Raw genomic sequence first — 25,665 nt, 5'->3', positions numbered from 1 at the left:
AATCTAGATTGATATTGCAGTTGATTATTGCTCATGTAGACTTGTTTAGATGAATGCTATATCTGTCTCTTATTATACTCCCAACTTTAGACATTGTCAATAAATCTAGATTGATATTGCAGTTGATTATTACTCATGTAGACTTGTTTAGATGAATGCTATATCTGTCTCTTATTGTAATCCCAACTTTAGACATTGTCAATAAATCAAGATTGTTATTGCAGTTGATTATTGCTCATGTAGACTTGTTTAGATGAATGCTATATCTGTCTCTTATTGTAATCCCAACTTCAGACATTGCCAATAAATCTAGATTGATATTGCAGTTGATTATTGCTCAAGTAGACTTGTTTGGATGAATTCTATATCTGTCTCTTATTATACTCCCAACTTTAGACATTGTCAATAAATCTAGATTGATATTGCAGTTGATTATTGCTCATGTAGACTTGTTTAGATGAATGCTATATCTGTCTCTTATTGTACTCTCAACTTTAGACATTGTCAATAAATCTAGATTGATATTGCAGTTGATTATTGCTCATGTAGACTTGTTTAGATGAATGCTATATCTGTCTCTTATTATACTCCCAACTTAAGACATTGTCAATACATCTGGAGATGATTCCTACTCTATTATTATTTCTTGTCAAGTGAAGATTTATTCCACTATCTCTCTTCCTTATTCAATTTCCTTGTCTTGTAAAAATTGCTCTGAGCTGAGAGGTATTTTCCAATGTACAAACGTACAAACCTGGCCTGCATGCATTGTGTATAAATCTTTCGGCATTTTATGAAAACTGGAATGACTGGCACCCCTGAACAAAGAAACTGATAAAATAGAAAGACCGCCAACAGAGGGCTAGATAGCTCAGTTGGAAGAGCACCGCCACATTAATCTGGAAGTCGTTGGTTTAAGTCCCACTCTATTCAATTTTTCTTTTTTCAACCCCAATTAATTTTTTTAAGTTCACAATTGCAAATATTGATCATAGGCTTGCTACATTGATGGATCTTGACAATAATCTTAAGATGATAATTCTGAATCAATAATTGTAAACACCTTCATGACGATTCCTTGTGCGTTATCTTGCAGCTCAATCTGGTTTATGGAACCAACAAGACCCGTCTTGGAAAGGACTCTGTGGATGACTTTGATTGTTGTTGCTTGACCCTACAGCCCTGCGCCGACCCAGTCCTAAGGTATGTATAGACCCTATTCACACAACGCGCAGCTCACATAAATGGTCACCCCTGTCCGCCATTTTGGATGTCAAAAACGTGCACACTCACCCAAACAATGCGCGGCTACCATGTCTGCTGCCTTTTGGGATTCTATATTGGGAGTTGTGCATATATGACACATTTATCTATCCCCCTGACTAAACTTGCTTAGCAGATGAGTTTACCTGTCCCCCTGACCAAACTTGCTTAGCAGATCTGTCTCTCAACTAAAGCTTGCTTAGCAGATGAGTTTATCTATCTCTCAACTAAAGCTTGCTTTGCAGATGAGTTTATCTGTCTCTCAACCAAAGCTTGCATAGCAGATGAGTTTATCTGTTCCCCTGACCAAACTTGCTAAGCAGATCTGTCTCTCAACCAAAGCTTGCATAGCAGATGAGTTTATCTGTTCCCCTGACCAAACTTCGGTAGGAGTGGCCGCCAGTGTTATGTCCCCCGCTTTCTGCAAAGATTTTTTACGATGGCAACTGACTGTGAGATTTATCAATACACCAATCGACTACAAATACCTTTGTGATCATTTTTGTATATCTTTCGGAGTTGACCTGCTTATATTTTGGTCAAATTTTGGAAAAATTTGATTCTTTGCACTATAACTTCCATCTACTGAGTGTAAACCGGCTGAGTGACAACCAATGCCAATCAGATCCATGTAAGTGCACAGAAGCTGCATACAGAAGCTGGCCGGAGTATTCCATTGATTGACTCCACTTGTCTCCATTGATCTCCTCTGATTCAACTGATCACCACTGAATGATTCAATAACAATCACTCAATCACTGAACAACCAATGCCAATCAGATCCATGTAAGTGCACAGAAGCTGCATACAGAAGCTGGCCGGAGTATTCCATTGATTGACTCCACTTGTCTCTATTGATCTCCTCTGATTCAACTGATCACCACTGAATGATTCAATCACAATCACTCAATCACTGAACAAATGATGCCTCTTTACAAGTCATTGATCTCCATTGAATGAAGCTATAACGACAATGAGGATCCATTCAAGATCCATACCTGGTCTGGGCTTTCTACCTATTCTTGCACTGCTAGCCCTTGGTTTACAGCATCATGTCTGCAGTGCTGAACCACTACCAAACGTGACAGCACTACCAACTACGACGTATAGACTTTAGACAAACGGTGAAATGTCTTCTTCAGTTTCATCTTTATTCTGATCATGGTTCTGATGAACCACGCTCAGAATGGTATTTGGGGCCTATTTCCAGTTCATTAATACAGACATATGACAACAAGTTTCGGTACACAATGCATCTGGAAGTTTGTGTGTGCATGTGCGTGCAAAATGTTTTAACTTTATTTTACAATCACACAAGGCACAAAATTCAGTGAAATCCATAGGAGCAGCTCCGAGCAGTTTGGGCTCAGCTGTCAAAGAAGCAAAATGGACATCAACCAACCGCTAGTGCGGCTCCGCAAAGTCGTACTTGGCTGGCCCACTGTTCAGATGAGGCTTTTGTGTCAAGAAGAAAAGCACAGATAAATTTAGACAACATGAGTGTCCAATCACAACCTTGCCTCTGAAAATCTTAAATTGAAGAATCCAACCTGATGTCAATGAGCAAAACTTGACTCCAAACTTCTAGAAGAACAACATACTGCGCGGTCAGCTCTTCTAAAGATCATTATTATTATTATTATTATTATTATTATTATTATTATTATTATTATTATTATTATTATTATTATTATTATTATTATTATTATTATTATTATTATTATTATTATTATTATTATTATTATTATTATTATTATTATTATTATTATTATTATTATTATTATTATTATTATTATTATTATTATTATTATTATTATTATTATTATTATTATTATTATTATTATTATTATTATTATTATTATTATTATTATTATTATTATTATTATTATTATAATTAATACTATTTATTCGGCCAAGATTCAAAGACAATAACTTTCACAAAAACAGTATATACAAGTAAACATATTAAATAAAGACAGCTTTAGCAAATACATAGGCCCTATATATCAAAATGTTTTAAAATGGTGTGAAAGAGAGGGGTTGCATTGAGCCATTGCATCGGACGGGAATTTCAGCTCAGGTCAGCTGATACACATGGTAAAAAAATGTAGTAAATTTGAAGGTTAAATATCTTAATATAAAAGAAAAAGAAAGGAAACAAAAACATAAAGAATTCTCAAAATTTTACGCAATAATTTTTCGCGATGTTGTTACAATTAAAAAAGACTGTGCATACGATGTTTGAATTTGAAAGAATCTTGGTTTTACATGAGGGAAACAAGTTCCCAAACTCCATCGGATGATGTTATTGTTAATTATCACCCCCCTGTAACTCACCTCCTTGTCATACAAAAAATAGGGAAGACGTGTAACACAGAATCTAAACGTAAAGGTAATGGTATGGGTGAAAATAATGTAAGGTATTTTAAAACTTGCTCGCCCCCCCCCCACTTTTCAGTAGCGATCGACGCCCTCGTGTGCAGGTGATGTATCCCCTAACCCAGACCCAACTGGCTGTACTGTTTCAGACTCACATAATCACAAGCATGGTACAAGTGATTTGTTTTCCCTCACTGATCCCATCAAGCTGTGTTATACAAGGGATGAATTATCAGAGCTTAAACCATGCAATCTTCCCCTATTACCCGCTTCAGTATGGTCTACCCTAAAGTCCCTCCATATAAACTCTTCTACTCATCGAGGCTGTAGAGCTGGAGTTAGACAGCAGCGAAGACGAGCATACGCAGCAAACAACTGTCACTGCGGTCATCCTGATGATTGTTATACACCTGTCCTTAACAATCCTAGAGAGTAAGATCATGGCGTGGCACAACCAATAACTGTCATTAACCAACCTAGAGTGAACAATGATGCAGTGCTCAAACCAAGAACTGGACCTAACAATGACAATTTGATTACAATTAAATGTGTATCTAACTTTAATGAAACACCTCTTGACATGTATATGTGGAACGCCCACTCTGTCAGTAACAAGACCGACATCCTTTGTGATTACGTTATTGAGAAAGATATTGACGTCATGTTCCTGACAGAGACATGGCTGTTTGATGATGACAATGTTGTAATCGGGGAATGTAAACCTCCATGTTACTCTTTCCTCAATTTTCCACGTGGTGGTAGGGAGTCACATGGGGTTGGCATTGGAGTGCTCTGTAAGACTCAATTACATTTCATGTCTTTAAGTAGTCCTGTTGCCACCACTACATTTGAGCATACCCTGATAACTGATCAATCTAGATCCATACTGTTCATTGTTATCTACAGACCGCCACCATCTCAACCAAATAGATTCAAAACATCTGAGTTCCTTGTTGAATTTAAAATCTTTATTGGTGAACTTTCGTTGTTACCTGGTAAACCTATCTACCTAGGTGATTTCAATGTAAATATGGAAGAACTGAGTAAATCTGAAGTATCCAAATTTGTTAACATTCTTTCCAGTGCCAACCTCCACAATTTTGTTGAGGATTGTTGGTTATGAGAAATTGGGAAATCAAAATGGCTTTAGAATTGTTGGTTTTGAGGTCTTGGGAAATAAAAACGACTTTAGGATTGATGCTTATGAGGACTTGGGAAATCAAAACGACTTTAGGATTGTTGGTTTTGAGGACTTGGGAAATCAAAACGACTTTAGGAGTGTTAGTTTTGAGGACTTGGGAAATCAAAACGACTTAAGGATTGTTGGTTTTCAGGACTTGGGAAATCAAAACGACTTTAGGATTGTTGGTTTTGAGGACTTGGGAAATCAAAATGGCTTTTGGATTGTTGGTTATGAGGACTTGGGAAATCAAAACGACTTTAGGATTGTTGGTTATGAGGACTTGGGAAATCAAAATGGCTTTAGGATTGTTGGTTTTGAGGACTTGGGAAATCCAAATGGCTTTAGGATTGTTGGTTTTGAGGACTTGGGAAATCCAAATGGCTTTAGGATTGTTGGTTATGAGGACTTGGGAAATCAAAACGACTTTAGGATTGTTGGTTTTGAGGACTTGGGAAATCAAAACGACTTTAGGATTGTTTGTTTTGAGGACTTGGGAAATCAAAACGACTTTAGGATTTTTAGTTTTGAGGACTTGGGAAATCAAAACGACTTCATGATTGTTGGTTTTGAGGACTTAGAAAATCAAAATGGCTTCAGGATTGTTTGTTTTGAGGACTTAAAAAATCAAAACGACTTCATGATTGTTGGTTTTGAGGACTTGGGAAATCAAAATGGCTTTAGGATTGTTGGTTATGAGGACTTGGGAAATCAAAATGGCTTTAGGATTGTTGGTTTTGAGGACTTGGGAAATCAAAACGACTTCATGTGTGTTGGTTTTGAGGACTTAGAAAATCAAAATGGCTTCAGGATTGTTTGTTTTGAGGACTTCATGCTTAGACTTTAGGATTTTTAGTTTTGAGGACTTGGGAAATCAAAACGACTTAAGGATTGTTGGTTTTGAGGACTTGGAAAATCAAAACGACGTTAGGATTGTTGGTTTTGAGGACTTAAAAAATCAAAACGACTTCATGATTGTTGGTTTTGAGGACTTGGGAAATCAAAATGGCTTTAGGATTGTTGGTTATGAGGACTTGGGAAATCAAAATGGCTTTAGGATTGTTGGTTTTGAGGACTTGGGAAATCAAAACGACTTCATGATTGTTGGTTTTGAGGACTTGGGAAATCAAAACGACTTTAGGATTGTTGGTTTTGAGGACTTGGGAAATCAAAACGACTTTAGGATTGTTGGTTTTGAGGACTTGGGAAATCAAAACGACTTTAGGATTGTTGGTTTTAAAGACTTGGGAAGTCAAAATGGCTTCAGGATTGTTGGTTTTGAGGACTTGGGAAATCAAAACGACTTTAGGATTGTTGGTTATGAGGACTTGGGAAATCAAAACGACTTTAGGATTGTTGGTTTTGAGGACTTGGGAAATCAAAACGACTTTAGGATTGTTTGTTTTGAGGACTTGGGAAATCAAAACGACTTTAGGATTGTTGGTTATGAGGACTTGGGAAATCAAAACGACTTCATGATTGTTGGTTTTGAGGACTTAGAAAATCAAAATGGCTTCAGGATTGTTTGTTTTGAGGACTTAAAAAATCAAAACGACTTCATGATTGTTGGTTTTGAGGACTTGGGAAATCAAAATGGCTTCAGGATTGTTGGTTATGAGGACTTGGGAAATCAAAATGGCTTTAGGATTGTTGGTTTTGAGGACTTGGGAAATCAAAACGACTTCATGTGTGTTGGTTTTGAGGACTTAGAAAATCAAAATGGCTTCAGGATTGTTTGTTTTGAGGACTTCATGCTTAGACTTTAGGATTTTTAGTTTTGAGGACTTGGGAAATCAAAACGACTTAAGGATTGTTGGTTTTGAGGACTTGGAAAATCAAAACGACGTTAGGATTGTTGGTTTTGAGGACTTAAAAAATCAAAACGACTTCATGATTGTTGGTTTTGAGGACTTGGGAAATCAAAATGGCTTTAGGATTGTTGGTTATGAGGACTTGGGAAATCAAAATGGCTTTAGGATTGTTGGTTTTGAGGACTTGGAAAATCAAAACGACTTTAGGATTGTTGGTTTTGAGGACTTAAAAAATCAAAACGACTTCATGATTGTTGGTTTTGAGGACTTGGGAAATCAAAATGGCTTTAGGATTGTTGGTTATGAGGACTTGGGAAATCAAAATGGCTTTAGGATTGTTGGTTTTGAGGACTTGGGAAATCAAAACGACTTCATGATTGTTGGTTTTGAGGAATTGGGAAATCAAAATGGCTTTAGGATTGTTGGTTTTGAGGTCTTGGGAAATAAAAACGACTTTAGGATTGTTGCTTATGAGGACTTTAGGATTGTTGGTTTTGAGGACTTGGGAAATCAAAATGACTTCATGATTGTTGGTTTTGAGGACTTAGAAAATCAAAATGGCTTCAGGATTGTTTGTTTTAAATACTTCATGCTTAGAGTCACATAGCAGTACAGGCTAGCTGACTCCTTTCCTAATGGTGCTAAGCAAGGAGTCAGCTTGCCTGTATTGCTATGTGACTCTTAAGCATAAACTGAATTTTGTGCTTCCATTTTGGCAAGGAAAAAATCTGGTGTACATTATTTTTTCAACTGATGTGATTTCATCACAAAATGATGTTTTGGCTTTTAAGTCATGGCTTTTTAAATCTGATAGTTTTAAAGTGGCGTTGGAAAACGAGTGATGTGACAGAATAGAATAAAATACAAAATTGGCAGTTGTGTTTCTATCTCCCATAGCTGCTATAGCTCAGACCTTTTCGTAGTAATCAAATAATCTTATTTTTATAGCACTCTTTACAAATTTATTGTTGCTCACTCATGGAAATGTTTACATAGCAGCCCAGACATCAAACAGACGTGCAGTATCGCTAGCTCCATGACCTTTGACACTGAAGTTCATTGTCAACACACTGTAGTCTACTACAGTACGTTGTACATTCACTGTGTATTGTTGTACACTCATGGAGTTGTTTACACCATGTACACTGCCAAGTTCATTGTTAAAACAGCCCAGACAACTGTTCAACACATTGACGTGCAGTATCGCTAGCTCCATTACCTTTGACACTGAAGTTCATTGTCAACACACTGTAGCCTACTACAGTACGTTGTACGTTCACTGTGTATTTTTGTACACTCATGGAGTTGTTTACACACACTGCCAAGTTCATTGTTAAAACAGCCCAGACATCAAACAGACGTGCAGTATCGCTATTTCCATGAACTTGACACTGAAGTTTATTGTTTACATACAGTACTGTCGTACATGTATTAATCCAGAAACTGTAGACACACCCCGCACAGTACATAGTACAAATTTGCTACGTAGGTGTTTTTGTGTTGTTGGTGGTGTTTTTGTGACTGTATTTGTTGGTGGTGTTTTTGTGACTGTATTTGTTGCGACATAATCCTACATTCTACCAGGAAATAAGAGACTGTTGTAAACTCAGTGAACATCCTGACAGGATTGCAGACATATCTTGGACATCTTTTTGAACAGTACTAAGTGCTTAGGTGAGTACAGATCACAAACTGATTCAACTTTGCTAAAATACTCTGGCAGCTTGTTTAAAACAGGCCTAAGATTGTATACAAATACCACTTAAAGGAAGACGTTGCCTTGGATCGGACGAGTTGGTCTATTAAAAGCGTTTGAAACCGTTTGTTATGAAATGCATATGGTTAGAAAGATGTTTTAAAAGTAGAATATAATGATCCACACAAGTATCACTCCAAACTGCACGGTTTTCCTTTTACGTAGCGAACTATCACGGTCGGCCATTTATGGGAGTCAAAATTTTGACTCCCATAAATGGCCGACTGTGTTAGTCGACAGGGTAAACAGAAAACCACGCAATTTCGAGGCATATTTGTGTAGACCATTGTGTTCTACTTTTACAATATCTTTCTAACCATATTTTACAACAAACGGTTACAGAACGATTTTCAAAGACCAACTCGACCGATCCAAGGCAACGTGTTCCTTTAATTTGTGCAGTATAATTTGTTTGTAATTTGCAGCCTAGATGATAATGATTTTATCTTTGGTTTACATTCAAAAGTGTTGTACAATCAACACGACTGCATGGTTTATGAAATCACTCAGGGTAGAAATCTGTTTCCTAGCTCCATGATTGACTCAGATTAGAATGAATTTACCGTTCAATACAATGGAACTAATGGCTGGTTATTAAGGGTCATTCTTCTCAATTGGTTGCAACATTTTCTAAGACTTGTATTCAGTGTTATGAACAAAAAGAGACGATGTCCCAAAAATTAAATAATCAACAGTAATTTCCCATGCAAAGGACTTGTCTCATTTATCATTCATGTTTTTACCTTTAAGGGAAGGTATTGTTTGATTATCAATCTTAAAGGTAGTGGTGATCAAAACTTGTTTGACATCTTTGGCATTAATAGGCCCTACTTCAGACATTTTTTATCTTTGTTGATTGAAAGGACTTGGGATGCGACTCAACCAATACGCCTCTCTTAATACTTAATGCATGACGTCATAATTCTTACCCAAAATGAGGCTATGGGCGCACTTCCCCAATCACTTGCAGCGGCTGCGCCCATCGCCTCGTTTTGAGTTAGCATTGTAACGTACCTCATGCATAAATATTAAGAGAGGCGTATAGACTTTGAAAATCAATATATTGCCTGTTGCCATAGTAACATGCCAGTTAGTGTTTATTCTTTGCATATCTGGGGTCTTAAAGGTTCTGTGTACTTTTTTTAACGACACAATGTCCACAGATCTACATGAAACTTACACGGTTTAAAGATAATGATGGTAGAAAGCTCCCCTTAAAATAGTTCTTGCTGAGAATTTGTAGTTTCTGAGAAATTAGAAGAAAATAAATCAAAAACAAATTATTTTCAGTTCTGCTTATTTCCAGCAAAATTCAAGAATATTGTAAATGCTTGCACTTTAGTGTTCACAACTATTTAATCAGAAAGACTCAATTTCACTAGAAGTTCATAATATTATATTTGGCGTCCCCAGTATTCAGTGCCAAACCAATGAGTCCCAAATCCCATTGGTATTAAACTATTTGTAAACTGACTAAATAGATGCTTATGGTTGTTTAAAAGCTGATTGAAAATTGCTACATCAAAGAAATCTTCATGTTCACTTAGAATGTTTTAACATTCTAAGTGAACATGAAGATTTGACATTGAATGATGAAATATTAAAATGTTTTATTACATTCCCATCTAATGTACAATACATGGTTCAAATTGATGTAGAATAGCAAGAGCCGTTCATGCAAACTGAATGTTAACTATTTTGATTTGGGGTTTGAACAAAGACAAATTTAGGCCTACTAGAGTGTAGGCCTGGGCGAATTATTCGAATATCCGGTTAATGGCGAATAGGTTTTCCTATCCGTAACCGCGAATGCCTTTTTTTTCTTAACCGGATATCCGCATAGGGCGCGAATACCTATTTACAAACTGGATAATTCTGTAATTACAACCGAGTAACCGGATATTCTTTAATATCCGAATATCCGCGGACGTCGGGCGACAAATGATATGAATGTTTTCTCTGAATCCTTATGAAACTTCTATTAAGACAGCATAAAACAGCATATATTAAGTATTTAACTATGCTCACCTCCGTAAAGAGTTAAAACAATGACATTTCTGACGTAATTTGTTCAAAGATTACAAAAGTTTTCCTTCACGTAGAGTCAATCACGATCAAAAGAAAAAGCAAATCGCCATCTTTAAATTAGATCCGGTCATTTTTATAAATGAATCGAGTGACACTGTCTAAAACTAATATCAATCCGCCCATATCACAAACAAATAGCGCCCTTTAGCGGCGAAAAAACTAATCGAATATCCGGTTAATTTCGGATAGTTGGCCAGCGGTATCCGAATAACAAAATTTCACTATTCGCCCAGCACTAATGCAAACTGAATGTTAACTATTTTGATTTGGGGTTTGAACAAAGACAAATTTAGGCCTACTAGAGTGGGACTTGAACCAACGACCCCTGGAGTGCGTTTTGACGTCACAACCAAAAACTGTTTCTGTCGTCACAACCAAAACGGTAACTGAGCTCACAACTCGGTTGTCGTTCAGTCTGAACAGCAGAACCAACGACCAACAACCGAAACAGTTTTTGGTTGGGGTCGCCAAAACGCACTCCTGGATATATGTCCTGGCGCTCTACCAACTATAGCTGACTGGCTATGAGCTGACTGGCTATGAGCTGACTGGCTATGAGCTGACTGGCTATGAGCTGACTGGCTAAGAGCTGACTGGCTATGAGCTGACTGGCTATGAGCTGACTGGCTATGAGCTGACTGGCTATGAGCTGACTGGCTATGAGCTGACTGGCTATGAGCTGACTGGCTATGAGCTGACTGGCTATGAGCTGACTGGCTATGAGCTGAATGGCTATGAGCTGAATGGCTATGAGCTGACTGGCTATGAGCTGACTGGCTATGAGCTGACTGGCTATGAGCTGACTGGCTATGAGCTGACTGGCTATGAGCTGACTGCCTATGAGCTGACTGGCTATGAGCTGACTGGCTATGAGCTGACTGGCTATGAGCTGACTGGCTTTGAGCTGACTGGCTTTGAGCTGACTGGCTTTGAGCTGACTGGCTATGAGCTGACTGGCTATGAGCTGACTGGCTATGAGCTGACTGGCTATGAGCTGACTGGCTATGAGCTGACTGGCTATGAGCTGACTGGCTATGAGCTGACTGGCTATGAGCTGACTGGCTATGAGCTGACTGGATGGCATGGTTGGCTTGTGCGTATAGCGCTCGCCTCTCACCAAGATGACTCCGGTTCCATTCCTGGCCAGGGCCATATGTGAGTTGAGTTGTGCGTTTGTTCTCTGCTGTGCCACGAGGGTTTTGCAGACCATCCGGTTTCCTCCCTTGGGAAAAATCGAACACTTTCGATCTTGGCTGTGCTCCGTGGTCATAATGGGTTGATGTGGCAAGCAGCCAAAGGCGCCCTTGCATGCCTGCTTCTCAAACACGTTGTAGCCGCTTCCTTCACAATTCAGCTCTTAGCTGCAAGTAAGGATGATTAGCCTCCAAATTATTATCTAGCCCTGTGTTGTCAGTCTCTCTATGTTGGCTAGATAGCTCAGTTGGTATACAGAGCACTGCCATGTTAATCTGGAGGTCCATGGTTCGAGTCCCACTCTAGTGATAATGTTTGTTCAAAACCAAATCAATTAAAATTTATCCGGTCAGTTTCCCTTGTGGTTTATAATATTTGATTAATGAGTTTGTTATTTTTTTTTATTCAGATCAAAATGGCGTTTTTTAAACCAGCACAAATTTCAGCTCTAGAGAAAATCCGAAAGGATTATCTGGAGTGCAGTATTTGTCACGAGGAGTACACGGAACCCAAACTACTAGACTGTCTTCACAGCTTCTGTAAACACTGTTTACTTGAATATCACACTACCAACTACAAAGATGCAAAGATGCTTATTTGTCCTTTGTGTCGAAAGGAGACACAACTTCCTGAGACGGGTGTTGAAGATTTCAAGAGTAACTTCATTTTAACTGGTCTTGCAAGTCAACTGGAGCAGGTCAGTTCACTTGAACACAGCAAGTTGGTCTGTAATTTATGTGAGGAGAAAAACAAGGCAACACATTTCTGTTATGACTGCCCCATGTTTATTTGTGCAAACTGCTACAAAATGCACAAGAAATTTCCCTCGTTGTTAAGCCATACAGTAGCTACTTTGAAAGACGTTAGAGATGGGAAAACTGCAATGAAAAAGACAAAACCCAAACGCCATCCAGAATGCCAAACTCATGAAGGTGAAGTGATGAGGTTCTACTGTACAACATGTGATGTGATGATTTGTAGAGATTGTACTGTCATAGATCACTGTAAACCACAACATGAGTACATTGACTGCAACCAAGCCTCATCCACATACAAACAGTCATTGACTCAACTCTTTACTCCCCTTGAAGAAACCATGAAGAAGCTTGAACAATCTCAAGCAACTGCCTCAACAATGAAAGACAACCTAAACATTGCAGCTAAGAGAACCATGGCAGAGGTGAAGAACAGAGCGGATGAGATCAGGGCTGAGGTAACAGCTCAAGAGAGTCGCATCATGGATGAAATACAAACTATCCTTAAAGATCGGAACAAGAAATTGAAGGAATTTGAGCAAGCAGTGAGTGTAAACTTGCATCAAATACAGCAATCACTGCAGAGCGCCAAAGACATCAGCAAGAATTCATCAATGCCTGACTTCCTTGCAAGCTATCCAACAATCAGTAAGGACTTGAAGGGACTCACAGATCAAAATCAACCCAAGATAGATTCGACCCTTGACCATCTGAGATTCACTCCAGGGGTTTGTGATATCTCCCTGGGTAATCTGATTATAAAGGAGCCAAGGTGGGAGCTTTGTTTGGAGTATGATGAAGGAATCAATAGGGCTGTGGATATTGATGCCTCTGTACCTGGGGATGAGATAGCAGTGGCAGACTTCTTTAATAGCAAAGTGGTAATCTACGACACTAAGGGACACCAGAAGAAATCTATCCCACTACCAAGCTGTAAGTTCCCTACAAATCATTTAGTCAGGGGTATATTGTTGTAAATCTCAGATATAACTGTGGAAAAAGTACTCTTGTTTGGTTTCAAGGTGACAGTCAGAAAGTATTCAATGAAAATAAGGATTTAATCCACTCCATTACCACAATCAAATCTGAGAAATATTTATCAAACATTGTTTGCTTTTCTCAACTCAAGTCAATCATTAAAATGTTCAAACATCACAGCACTGGTTGTGATCAATACAAGGTTTCCATGGTAGTCAAACTGTATGTGATGAAATTGAATGGTTCTTGCTATTTCACTGTACCTTGTAGACTAGGACTACATTCATCCGCTGCATGATCACTAAATCCACTCTGCTGCTGTCATTCTCAATAATTGACATTCCTCTAATCAACACCAACAAAAGCAGTTTAATACCAAATTAATATTAAATAAATAAATTAATAAATGAATTAATTATTTTGGTGAAAACGCAAAAGAAGAGTTGAAAAGAATGAATTAAATACTATTTTGTTCTTGATTAATAGTAACCTTGCTAATATGAACAAAGTGTTGTTTATTGTTCTACTGTATGTCATTGTTACATGTCATTGTTACATGTATTATTGTGAATTGGAAATTGGAAGCAACATACAAAGAGCTTTTACAACACAGGAAACATTCAATTAAAAAATGTTCTCTTTTTTATTTTACAAAAATCAAATTATTGTAAGTTTTTTGGAAATGAATATTCATTCATTATATTGGCTTCTATTTTGTTTGTTTATCTGTTTTCCAGACCCTCTGGCTGTTGCTGCATTCCAGAATCAGTTAGTGATTGTAGATTTGACCAACTCTGTCAAGATGTACAATAGGAATGGCAACAAGATGTTTGAATTCCACACAGTGCCTCATAGTGAAGTTGGCAAGACATCAGTAGACCTTGAGTGTGTAGCAGTCATAAAGGATACAATCATGGTCGGGGATGTGAAGAGGTCAGTTATAACTAAACACAGATCCAGTGATGGTTCACTCATTGACACTGTTTCAGTTCAGACTAAACCTCGCTTCTTGGCCATTGACAGCAAGGACAGAGTTGTAGTCAGTGGTGGGAACAGACAACAAGTAGACATTGTTGGAGTCAATGGTGCTTTATTATTCAGCATCAATCCAATGATCGATAGTCAACAAGTTACATCCTGCAGAGGTGTATGCTGTGACAGCTCAGCTATCTACATTGCAGTGGGCAATGGGGTAGACACTGGTCATATTCATCAGTATGACACTCAGGGTAGATTTCTCAGCTGTATTGCTCAGGGTCTGCACGACCCACGTAAAATCTCATTGACATCAGATGGTCAGCAGCTTGCAGTTGCAGACTACCTTTCAGTGAAGATTTATAACAAGGTGTAATGATATCTAATGATGATGCTGGTCAAATACTGTCTCATGGATTGAACTGACCACCAAATTATGTCAATCAAATTAAATCACAAAGTTATGCAAACTGAGTTCAAATAACCACTTAATTTTAGTTCTCAATATTATGACATTGAATTGATCAATTCTGTCTGTAATACCTGGTTGCAATTCTTTACATTCTTGACTCATTTTGCATTTTGCAGTCAAATAATGTTTTGAGAAAAAACTATCTCGAGTACAGGCTTCTTTATTTTAAGGAGTTTCTGAAAAACATTTCATCGGGCAGAAAATAGTATTTGCAAGAAATAGTAGCAGAAAATAGTATTTGAAAGAAATAGTAGCAGTAAATAGTATTTGAAAGAAATAGTAGCATGCAAAGTGGTTGATTATTACACTATGGGGTTTCGTATTGCAACCTTTTCCTTTTGATAAGGGAAGCAATCAATGAAGTTTAACATTGCATGCAACGAGTTGCTTTGAAAATCATTACTCATCAAAATGTAATAAAACTAACTATTGTATATTTTGCCATAATTTGCTTTCTAAGTTAGATTCCCATTTATTATAAGAAAAGTTGTATCTATGTATGAAAATGCCTTAACATTCAAAGAATGTAAAATGTATATTTTATTGTTATCATCACATTTCAAGACACTGGACACCTTTGATAATTGTCAAATACCAGTCTTCTCACTTGATGTATCTCAACATAAAACCTGTGAAAATTTGAGCTCGGTTGGTCGTCAAAGTTGGGAGAGAATAATTGAAGTAAAAACACCTTTGTCACACAAGTTGTGTGCTTTCAGATGTTTGAATTGGAGACCTCAATTGAGGCCTGAAATTCAATTCAAATATTTTAGTGAGAAAATATTTCTTTCTCAAAAACTACGTTCTTTCAGTAGGGAGTCTTTTCTGACAATGTTTTGTACTATCAACAGCTCTCCAATGCTCATTACCAAGTAAGTTTTTGAGCCAACAGATATTTTGAGTAATTACCAACAGTGTCCAGTGCCTTTAAAGGAACATTACAGAATTGGTAAGAAAAAAAATCCTGTCTCAGATTACAGATTACAGATTCACGATCTAATGATGATGATGGCAGAAAACATCTCTTGAAACATTTCTGTCTGAAATGTCATATTTGATGAGAAATAAATAAAATTTATCTCGCATTTGGAGTTTATTGCTCAGTGAGCTTTTAATTCATTTTTGTTTCGCATCATTGTCATGCAAAATATGTAATAATTTGTTCACTATTTCTCACGACCAAAATGGCTGATTGATCTCAAACTTCTACAGGTTTGTCTGTTGATGTATATGGTGGATTACATAAAGTGCTTAAAACTGCCAGCAACTGTTTTGTTAGCAAAAACCAATTCTGTAATGTTCCTTTCAATCTTACTGTGGTCATCCAAATCTGGGCCTGAACGTTCCTTATTGTATTTTGGAGGGATTCAGCAACCGATTTCATGCAACGCTAGGATTAATCCTAATTCGAGTTAGGACGAGTTGTCCTAACTTAGGATGGGTTCAATGCGTTCTTATGTCTTTAGATACGGAACATAACTCATTCTGAGGGGTTAGATTAATCCTAATTCGAGTTAGGACGAGTTGTCCTAACTTAGGATGGGTTCAATGCGTTCTTATGTCTTTAGATACAGAACATAACTCGTTCTGAGGGGTTAGATTAATCCTAATTTGAGTTAGGACGAGTTGTCCTAACTTAGGATGGGTTCAATGCGTTCTTATGTCTTTAGATACGGAACATAACTCGTTCTGAGGGGTTAGATTAATCCTAATTCGAGTTAGGACGAGTTGTCCTAACTTAGGATGGGTTCAATGCTTTCTTATGTCTTTGTATACGGAACGTAACTCGTTCTGAGGGGTTAGATTAATCCTAATTTGAGTTAGGACGAGTTGTCCTAACTTAGGATGGGTTCAATGCGTTCTTATGTCTTTAGATACGGAACATAACTCGTTCTGAGGGGTTAGATTAATCCTAATTCGAGTTAGGACGAGTTGTCCTAACTTAGGATGGGTTCAATGCATTCTTATGTCTTTGTATACGGAACATAACTCATTCTGAGGGGTTAGATTAATCCTAATTCGAGTTAGGACGAGTTGTCCTAACTTAGGATGGGTTTAATGCGTTCTTACGTCTTTGTATACGGAACATAACTCGTTCTGAGGGGTTAGATTAATCCTAATTCGAGTTAGGACGAGTTGTCCTAACTTAGGATGGGTTCAATGCTTTCTTATGTCTTTGTATACGGAACGTAACTCGTTCTGAGGGGTTAGATTAATCCTAATTTGAGTTAGGACGAGTTGTCCTAACTTAGGATGGGTTCAATGCGTTCTTATGTCTTTAGATACGGAACATAACTCGTTCTGAGGGGTTAGATTAATCCTAATTCGAGTTAGGACGAGTTGTCCTAACTTAGGATGGGTTCAATGCATTCTTATGTCTTTGTATACGGAACATAACTCATTCTGAGGGGTTAGATTAATCCTAATTCGAGTTAGGACGAGTTGTCCTAACTTAGGATGGGTTTAATGCGTTCTTACGTCTTTGTATACGGAACATAACTCGTTCTGAGGGGTTAGATTAATCCTAATTCGAGTTAGGACGAGTTGTCCTAACTTAGGATGGGTTCAATGCGTTCTTATGTCTTTAGATACGGAACATAACTCGTTCTGAGGGGTTAGATTAATCCTAATTCGAGTTAGGACGAGTTGTCCTAACTTAGGATGGGTTCAATGCGTTCTCATGTCTTTAGATACGAAACATAACTCATTCTGAGGGGTTAGATTAATCCTAATTCGAGTTAGGACGAGTTGTCCTAACTTAGGATGGGTTCAATGCGTTCTTATGTCTTTAGATACGGAACATAACTCATTCTGAGGAGTAAGATTAATCCTAATTCGAGTTAGGACGAGTTGTTCTAACTTAGGATGGGTTCAATGCGTTCTTATGTCTTTAGATACGAAACATAACTCATTCTGAGGGGTTAGATTAATCCTAATTCGAGTTAGGATGAGTTGTCCTAACTTAGGATGGGTTCAATGCGTTCTTATGTCTTTAGATACGGAACATAACTCATTCTGAGGGGTTAGATTAATCCTAATTCGAGTTAGGATGAGTTGTTCTAACTTAGGATGGGTTCAATGCGTTCTTATGTCTTTAGATACGGAACATAACTCATTCTGAGGAGTAAGATTAATCCTAATTCGAGTTAGGACGAGTTGTTCTAACTTAGGATGGGTTCAATGCGTTCTTATGTCTTTAGATACGAAACATAACTCATTCTGAGGGGTTAGATTAATCCTAATTCGAGTTAGGATGAGTTGTCCTAACTTAGGATGGGTTCAATGCGTTCTTATGTCTTTAGATACGGAACATAACTCATTCTGAGGGGTTAGATTAATCCTAATTCGAGTTAGGATGAGTTGTCCTAACTTAGGATGGGTTCAATGTGTTCTTATGTCTTTGGATACGGAACATAACTCGTTCTGAGGGGTTAGATTAATCCTAATTCGAGTTAGGACGAGTTGTCCTAACTTAGGATGGGTTCAATGCTTTCTTATGTCTTTGGATACGGAACATAACTCGTTCTGAGGGGTTAGATTAATCCTAATTCAAGTTAGGATGAGTTGTCCTAACTTAGGATGGGTTTAATGCGTTCTTATGTCTTTAGATACGGAACATAACTCGTTCTGAGGGGTCAGATTAAACCTAAGTTAGGAAGAGTTTGTTGAAATCGACGGCAGGAGACTCTTGCAACAGAAATCATTTTGTCCATTTAAAATCACTAACTGTTCTGTAAAGTAAATCATTTCAATAGTTTTGGTTTTTACCCAAAATCATTTTGTCTATTTCAATCCATTGTTTGCACAGACTGACTAGCAGTAAAGTAGTTGAATTGTAGTTTTTGGTATAAAACAATTGATGTTTCAGTTGATTATGTAGACTTGTTTGGATGAATGCTATATCTGTCTCTTATTATACTCCCAACTTGAGACATTGTCAATAAATCTAGATTGATATTGCAGTTGATTCTTGCTCATGTAGACTTGTTTAGATGAATGCTATATCTGTCTCTTATTGTACTCCCAACTTTAGACATTGTCAATAAATCTGGAGATGATTCCTACTCTATTATTATTTCTTGTCATGTGAAGATTTATTCCACTATCTCTCTTCCTTATTCAATTTCCTTGTCTGAGCTTGGAGGTATTTTCCAATGTACGAACGTACAAACCTGGCCTGCATGCATTGTGTATAAATCTTTCGGCATTTTATAAAAACTGGAATGACTGGCACCCCTGAACAAAGAAACTGATAAAATAGGAAGACCGCCAACAGAGGGCTAGATAGCTCAGTTGGAAGAGCACCGGCATATTAATCTGGAGGTCGTTGGTTTAAGTCCCACTCTATTCAATTTGTCTATTTTCAACCCCAATTCATTTTTTAAAGTTCATAATTTCATACATTGATCTTAGGCTTGCTACATTATTTGATCTTGACAATAATAAAAATAATAATAATAATAATAATAATAAAAAAACAATAATGGACATTTTTATAGTGCTGATATTCGCCGCAAGCGGCGCTCATGGCACTTTTTTTTAATATATTTAAAAAAATAAAAATAATTTGTTTGCAAGTCGCCAGACACACAAGGCCTGAAGGCCACTTCAAGGTGTGGACTACAATTATTTTTGTCCAGAGGCCGTTGCCACCTACTCCTAGGGCTGAAACAGGGTTACCCCTTTTACAGTCCATACGGATGTAGGCTTGGGTATTATCAGTCCGAAGCCTGTCCGGTAGAGCAGAAAGCACTACCTCCCCAATTTTATGTAGCAAGTGTCACGACCGGGACTCGAACCCACACTCTGCTGATCAAACACCAGAGCTTGAATCCGGTGCTCTTAACCGCTCGGCCATGACACGCCAATATGGACAGAACAACAGAACAATAGTCTTTTTGTGATGATTCTGAATCAATAAGTTGTTTATATTTCAAGGTTCTATACTTAATAACAAGAAACTCAATAATTGTAAACACCTTTATGACGATTCTTTGTGCGTTATCTTGCAGCTCAATCTGGTTTATGGAACCAACAAGACCCGTCTTGGAAAGGACTCTGTGGATGACTTTGATTGTTGTTGCTTGACCCTACAGCCCTGTGCAAACCCAGTCATAAGGTACGTATAGACACAACGCGCAGCTCACATACACGGACGTCTCCTGTCCGCCATTTTGGTTGTCAAAAACGTGCACAAAAGGATGGTACACGTGTTAAGGCTCATCCAAACAATGCGCAGCTACCATGTCTGCTGAGCAGATGAGTTTATCTGTCTCTTAACCAAAGCTTGCTGAGCAGATGAGTTTACTTGTCCCCCTGACCAAACTTGCGTAGCAGATCTGTCTCTCAACCAAAACTTGCTGAGCAGATGAGTTTACTTGTCCCCCTGATCAAATTTACTTAGCAGATCTGTCTCTCAACCAAAGCTTGCTGAGCAGATGAGTTAACTTGTCCCCCTGACCAAACTTGCTTAGCAGATCTGTCGTCTGTTTCTCAACCAAAGCTTGCTTTGCAGATGAGTTTATTAGTCTGTCAACTAAAGCTTGCTTAGCAGATGAGTTTATCTGTTTCTCAACCAAAGCTTGCTAAGCAGATGAGTTTGTCTGTCTCTCAACCAAAGCTTGCTTTGCAGATGAGTTTATCTGTCTCTCAACCATAGCTTGCTAAGCAGATGAGTTTATCTGTCTCTCAACCAAAGCTTGCTCAGCAGATGAGTTTATCTGTCTCTCAACTAAAGCTTGCTAAGCAGACGAGTTTATCTGTCTCTTAGGCGCCTTGTCAAAACCTCCCTAGCGTTTCTCCGCTGACAGTCCGCGGACTGGACAGCAAATACTGCTGTTGCTAAGCACTTCGGACAATCCACGAAAGAACGGCCATGTGCGTTGAAGCGCGGCGAAGTTAATGAGCTATCCATGCCGGGCGCTATTGTTGGTATAACAATATGTCTCATGAATAAACAAGTTGTATTTTCAGTTCATGAATATCAGCGGCGTGGACGCAGACCGGCCTTGCTCTCCCAGAATAATACATTTTAACTTATGTTCTGGAAGCGAACAGGCCGCACAGACAAGACAATTACAACATAAATGTTGGGTGTGCCAGCCGACCCTCTAGCGCATAAGATAATCGCGCACTTCATTAATTAAGGGAACGATTTCGCCTGTATCTCATCGCAATTTGCGATGCAATTTGGATGATTTGCTTTGCAATTCTAAAAAGTGCATCGCAAATGTTGCGATCCAATTTGCGATGCAGGTTTTAGCAACATTTATGCTTGATACAAAAATATTGTTTTTTTATTTGAAAACATTCACATTTAGTCATAATTGCAATTTTCCCGCAAGAAAAACGATGCCAAACTGAAAAGCAATCACGACTATTGTTTTCTTCCATGATATTCAATACTTTTACACACCGCTCTGGCAGTAGGGCAAAATCGACCCATGAAAACATTCGTTACGCGCTATATGAACATTCATCAGCCAATAGAAACACGCGTCTCTGAGAATGTGGCTATCTCCCCCTCAGACATTGGACGAACCATATTTGCTAAAATTATGATTGGTAGGCAATTTTCAGTTATGCTAATTGCATCACTCACGTCCCGTCTTCCGCTATGACAAACATATCATTACCATATTCCAAGATGTTCCCGATAATAAACACTACCCGTTCCGATGCATATTCCCTTATTAAAAAAACAAATTCCCAAATTTATTGCATCCCGGTCCCGCAGTATCCGTACAACTTGTTCAAATCCCATTGTTTCACATAAATAAACTCATTGCCTTTGCTTTTCAATGAGCAAAGGTAAAATCATTGTTAACCACCGGCGTTCCTCCGCGGTTGGGCCGGTCAGCTAATAAGCTGGACCTTACAATGGCCGACCGGTCGCTCCGCAGAGCCGCCGGAATATTCACATTTATTGACATGTAAATGAGCCAATGTGGCCGTGGACCTGCCCGGTTGCTACGGGTTCTTTTGTTACAAAAATCTGCAGACTCCCGCAGAATGCACGCGGATTGAAACTTGGAGGTTTTGACAAGGCGCCTTAACCAAAGCTTGCTTAGCAGATGAGTTTATCTGTCTCTCAACCAAAGCTTGCTAAGCAGATGAGTTTATCTGTCTCTCAACCAAAGCTTGCTTAGCAGATGAGTTTATCTGTCTCTCAACCAAAGCTTGCTTAGCAGATGGGTTTATCTGTCTCTCAACCAAAGCTTGCTAAGCAGATGAGTTTATCTGTCTCTCAACTAAAGCTTACTAAGCAGATGAGTTTATCTGTCTCTCAACCAAAGCTTGCTAAGCAGATGAGTTTATCTGTCTCTCAACCAAAGCTTGCTTAGCAGATGAGTTTATCTGCTCTCAACCAAAGCTTGCTTAGCAGATGAGTTAATCTGTCTCTCAACTAAAGCTTACTAAGCAGATGAGTTTATCTGTCTCTCAACCAAAGCTTACTAAGCAGATGAGTTTATCTGTACCTCAACCAAAGCTTGCTTAGCAGATGAGTTTATCTGTCTCTCAACCAAAGCTTGCTTTGCAGATGAGTTTATCTGTCTCTCAACCAAAGCTTGCTTAGCAGATGAGTTTATCTGTCTCTCAACTAAAGCTTGCTAAGCAGATGAGTTTATCTGTCTCTCAACCCAAGCTTGCTTTGCAGATGAGTTTATCTGTCTCTCAACCAAAGCTTGCTAAGCAGATGAGTTTATCTGTCTCTTAATCAAAGCTTGCTGAGCAGATGAGTTTATCTGTCTCTCAACCAAAGCTTGCTAAGCAGATGATTTTATCTGTCTCTCAACCAAAGCTTGCTTAGCAGATGAGTTTATCTGTCTCTCAACCAAAGCTTGCTAAGCAGATGAGTTTATCTGTCTCTCAACCAAAGCTTGCTTAGCAGATGAGTTTATCTGTCTCTCAACCAAAGCTTGCTTAGCAGATGGGTTTATCTGTCTCTCAACTAAAGCTTGCTGAGCAGATGAGTTTACCTGTTCCCCTGACCAAACTTAGCAGATAGTTTATCTGTTCCCCTGACCAAACTTGCTTAGCAGATATGTCTCTCAACCAAAGCTTGCTTAGCAGATGTGTTTATCTGTTCCCCTGACCAAACTTAGCAGATGAGTTCATCTGTTTCCCTGACCAAATTTGCTTAGCAGATCTGTCTCTCACCAAAAGCTTGCTTAGCAGATGAGTTTATCTGTCTCTCAACCAAAGCTTGCTAAGCAGATGAGTTTATCTGTCTCTCAACCAAAGCTTGCTAAGCAGATGAGTTTATCTGTCTCTCAACCAAAGCTTGCTAAGCAGATGAGTTTATCTGTCTCTCAACCAAAGCTTGCTAAGCAGATGAGTTTATCTGTCTTTCAACCAAAGCTTGCTAAGCAGATGAGTTTATCTGTCTCTCAACCAAAGCTTACTAAGCAGATGAGTTTATCTATCTCTCAACCAAAGCTTGGTATATCTCTTGGAGTTGACCTGCTAACATTTTGGTCAAATTTTGGAAAAATTTGATTCTTTGCACTCTAACTTCCATCTACTGAGTGTAAACCGGCTGAGTGACAACCAATGCCAATCAGATCCATGTAAGTGCACAGAAGCTGCATACAGAAGCTGGCCGGAGTATTCCATTGATTGACTCCACTTGTCTCTATTGATCTCCACTGATTCAACTGATCACCACTGAATGATTCAATCACAATCACTCAATCACTGAACAACCAACGCCAATCAGATCCATGTAAGTGCACAGAAGCTGCATACAGAAGCTGGCCGGAGTATTCCATTGATTGACTCCACTTGTCTCTATTGATCTCCACTGATTCAACTGATCGCCACTGAATGATTCAATCACAATCACTCAATCACTGAACAAATGATGCCCCTTTACAAGTCATTGATCTCCATTGAATGAAGCTATAATGACAATGAGGCTCCACTCAAGATCCATACCTGGTCTGGGCTTTCTACCTATTCTTGTACTGCAAGCCCTTGGTTTACAGCATCATGTCTGCAGTGCTGAACCACTACCAAACGTGACAGCACTAACAACTACGACATATAGACTTTAGACAAACGGTGAAATGTCTTCTTCAGTTTCATCTTTATTCTGATCATGGTTCTGATGAACCACGCTCAGAATGGTATTTGGGGCCTATTTCCGTTTCTTTAATACAGACATATGACGATAAGTTTTGGTACACGATGCATCCGGAAGTTTGTGTGTGCACGCGCATGCAGAATGTTTTACCTTTATTTTACAATCACACAAGGCACAACATTCAGTAAAATCCATAGGAGCAGCTCCGAGCAGTTTGGGCTCAGCTGTCAAAGAAGCAAAATGGATATCAACCAACCACTAGTGCTACTCCGCAAATTCTTACTTGGCTTGCCCACTGTTCAGATGAGGCTTTTGTGTCAAGAAGAAAAGCACATAAATTTAGACAACATGAGTGTCCAATCACAACCTTGCCTCTGAAAATCTTAAATTGAAGAATCCAACCTGATGTCAATGAGCAAATAAAGACAGTTAAAGCAAATACATGGCCCTATAAATCTAAATGTTTTAGTGAAAGAGAGGGGTTGCGTTGAGCCTTTGCGCCGGACGGGAATTTCGGCTCAGGTCAGCTGATACACGCGGTTAAAAAAATGTCGTAAATTTGAAGGTAAAATATCTTAAAATAAAAGAAAAAGAAAGGAAACAAAAACATAAAGAATTCTCAAAATTTTACCCATTAGTTTTTCGCGATGTTGTTACAATTTAAAAAAAATGTGCATACGATGTTTGAATTTGATAGAATCTCGGTTTTACATGAGGGAAACAAGTTCCCAAACTCCATCGGATGATGTTATTGTTAATTATCACCCCCTGTAACTCACCTCCTTGTCAAACAAAAAATAGGGAAGACGTGTAACACAGAATCTAAACGTAAAGGTAATGGTATGGGTGAAAATAATGTAAGGTATTTTAAAACTTGCTCGCCCGCCCCCCCCCCCCACTTTTCAGTAGCGATCGACGCCCTTGTGTGCAGGTGATGTATCCCCTAACCCAGACCCAACTGGCTGGTATGGTACAAGTGATTTGTTTTCCCCCACTGATCCCATCAAGCTGTGTTATACAAGGGATGAGTTATCAGAGCTTAAACCATGCAATCTTCCCCTATTACCCGCTTCAGTATGGTCTGCCCTAAAGTCCCTCCATATAAACTCTTCTACTCATCGAGGACGTAGAGCTGGAGTTAGACAGCAGCGAAGACGAGCATACGCAGCAAACAACTGTCACTGCGGTCATCCTGATGATTGTTATACACCTGTCCTCAACCATCCTAGAGAGCAAGATCATGGCGTGGCACAACCAATAACTGTCATTAACCAACCTAGAGTGAACAATGATGCAGTGCTCAAACCAAGAACTGGACCTAACAATGACAATTTGATTACAATTAAATGTGTATCTAACTTTAATGAAACACCTCTTGACATGTATTTGTGGAACGCCCACTCTGTCAGTAACAAGACCGACATCCTTTGTGATTACGTTATTGAGAAAGATATTGACGTCATGTTCCTGACAGAGACATGGCTGTTTGATGATGACAATGTTGTAATCGGGGAATGTAAACCTCCATGTTACTCTTTCCTCAATTTTCCACGTGGTGGTAGGGAGTCACATGGGGTTGGCATTGGAGTGCTCTGTAAGACTCAATTACATTTGATGTCTTTAAGTAGTCCTGTTGCCACCACTACATTTGAGCATACCCTGATAACTGATCAATCTAGATCCATACTGTTCATTGTTATCTACAGACCACCACCATCTCAACCAAATA

The 25,665-nt window shown here is 38.6% G+C and overlaps 2 protein-coding genes across 3 annotated transcripts in view; both read left to right on the top strand.

Annotated features, from left to right (window-relative positions):
* Nucleotides 1–1,191: 1,191 nt before the first annotated feature.
* LOC139936470 (E3 ubiquitin-protein ligase TRIM33-like) lies at nucleotides 1,192–15,433 on the top strand. Of its 2 annotated transcripts, none has more exons than XM_071931282.1 (3): nucleotides 1,192–1,203; nucleotides 12,081–13,359; nucleotides 14,142–15,433. In XM_071931282.1, exons 2-3 carry the CDS (start codon nucleotides 12,087–12,089, stop codon nucleotides 14,753–14,755), a joined length of 1,887 nt encoding a protein of 628 aa, XP_071787383.1. In that variant the 5' UTR covers nucleotides 1,192–1,203; nucleotides 12,081–12,086; the 3' UTR covers nucleotides 14,756–15,433. The 2 variants fall into 2 exon arrangements, with proteins under 2 accessions (XP_071787383.1, XP_071787382.1); XM_071931281.1 differs by lacking the exon at nucleotides 1,192–1,203 and adding an exon at nucleotides 8,116–8,307.
* LOC139936467 (transcription intermediary factor 1-alpha-like) overlaps nucleotides 7,424–25,665 on the top strand; it is a 120,030-nt gene continuing 101,788 nt past the window's right edge. The window contains exon 1 of the mRNA XM_071931278.1: nucleotides 7,424–8,122. The gene's annotated coding sequence lies outside the window, so the exon portion shown is untranslated. The remainder of the gene's footprint in view (nucleotides 8,123–25,665) is intronic.

This window comes from Asterias amurensis, chromosome 4 (assembly GCF_032118995.1).
Source record: "Asterias amurensis chromosome 4, ASM3211899v1".
NCBI lineage: Eukaryota > Metazoa > Echinodermata > Asteroidea > Forcipulatida > Asteriidae > Asterias > Asterias amurensis.
Note: the sequence above shows the minus strand (reverse complement) of the source record. Positions and strands in the feature narration are given on the sequence as shown.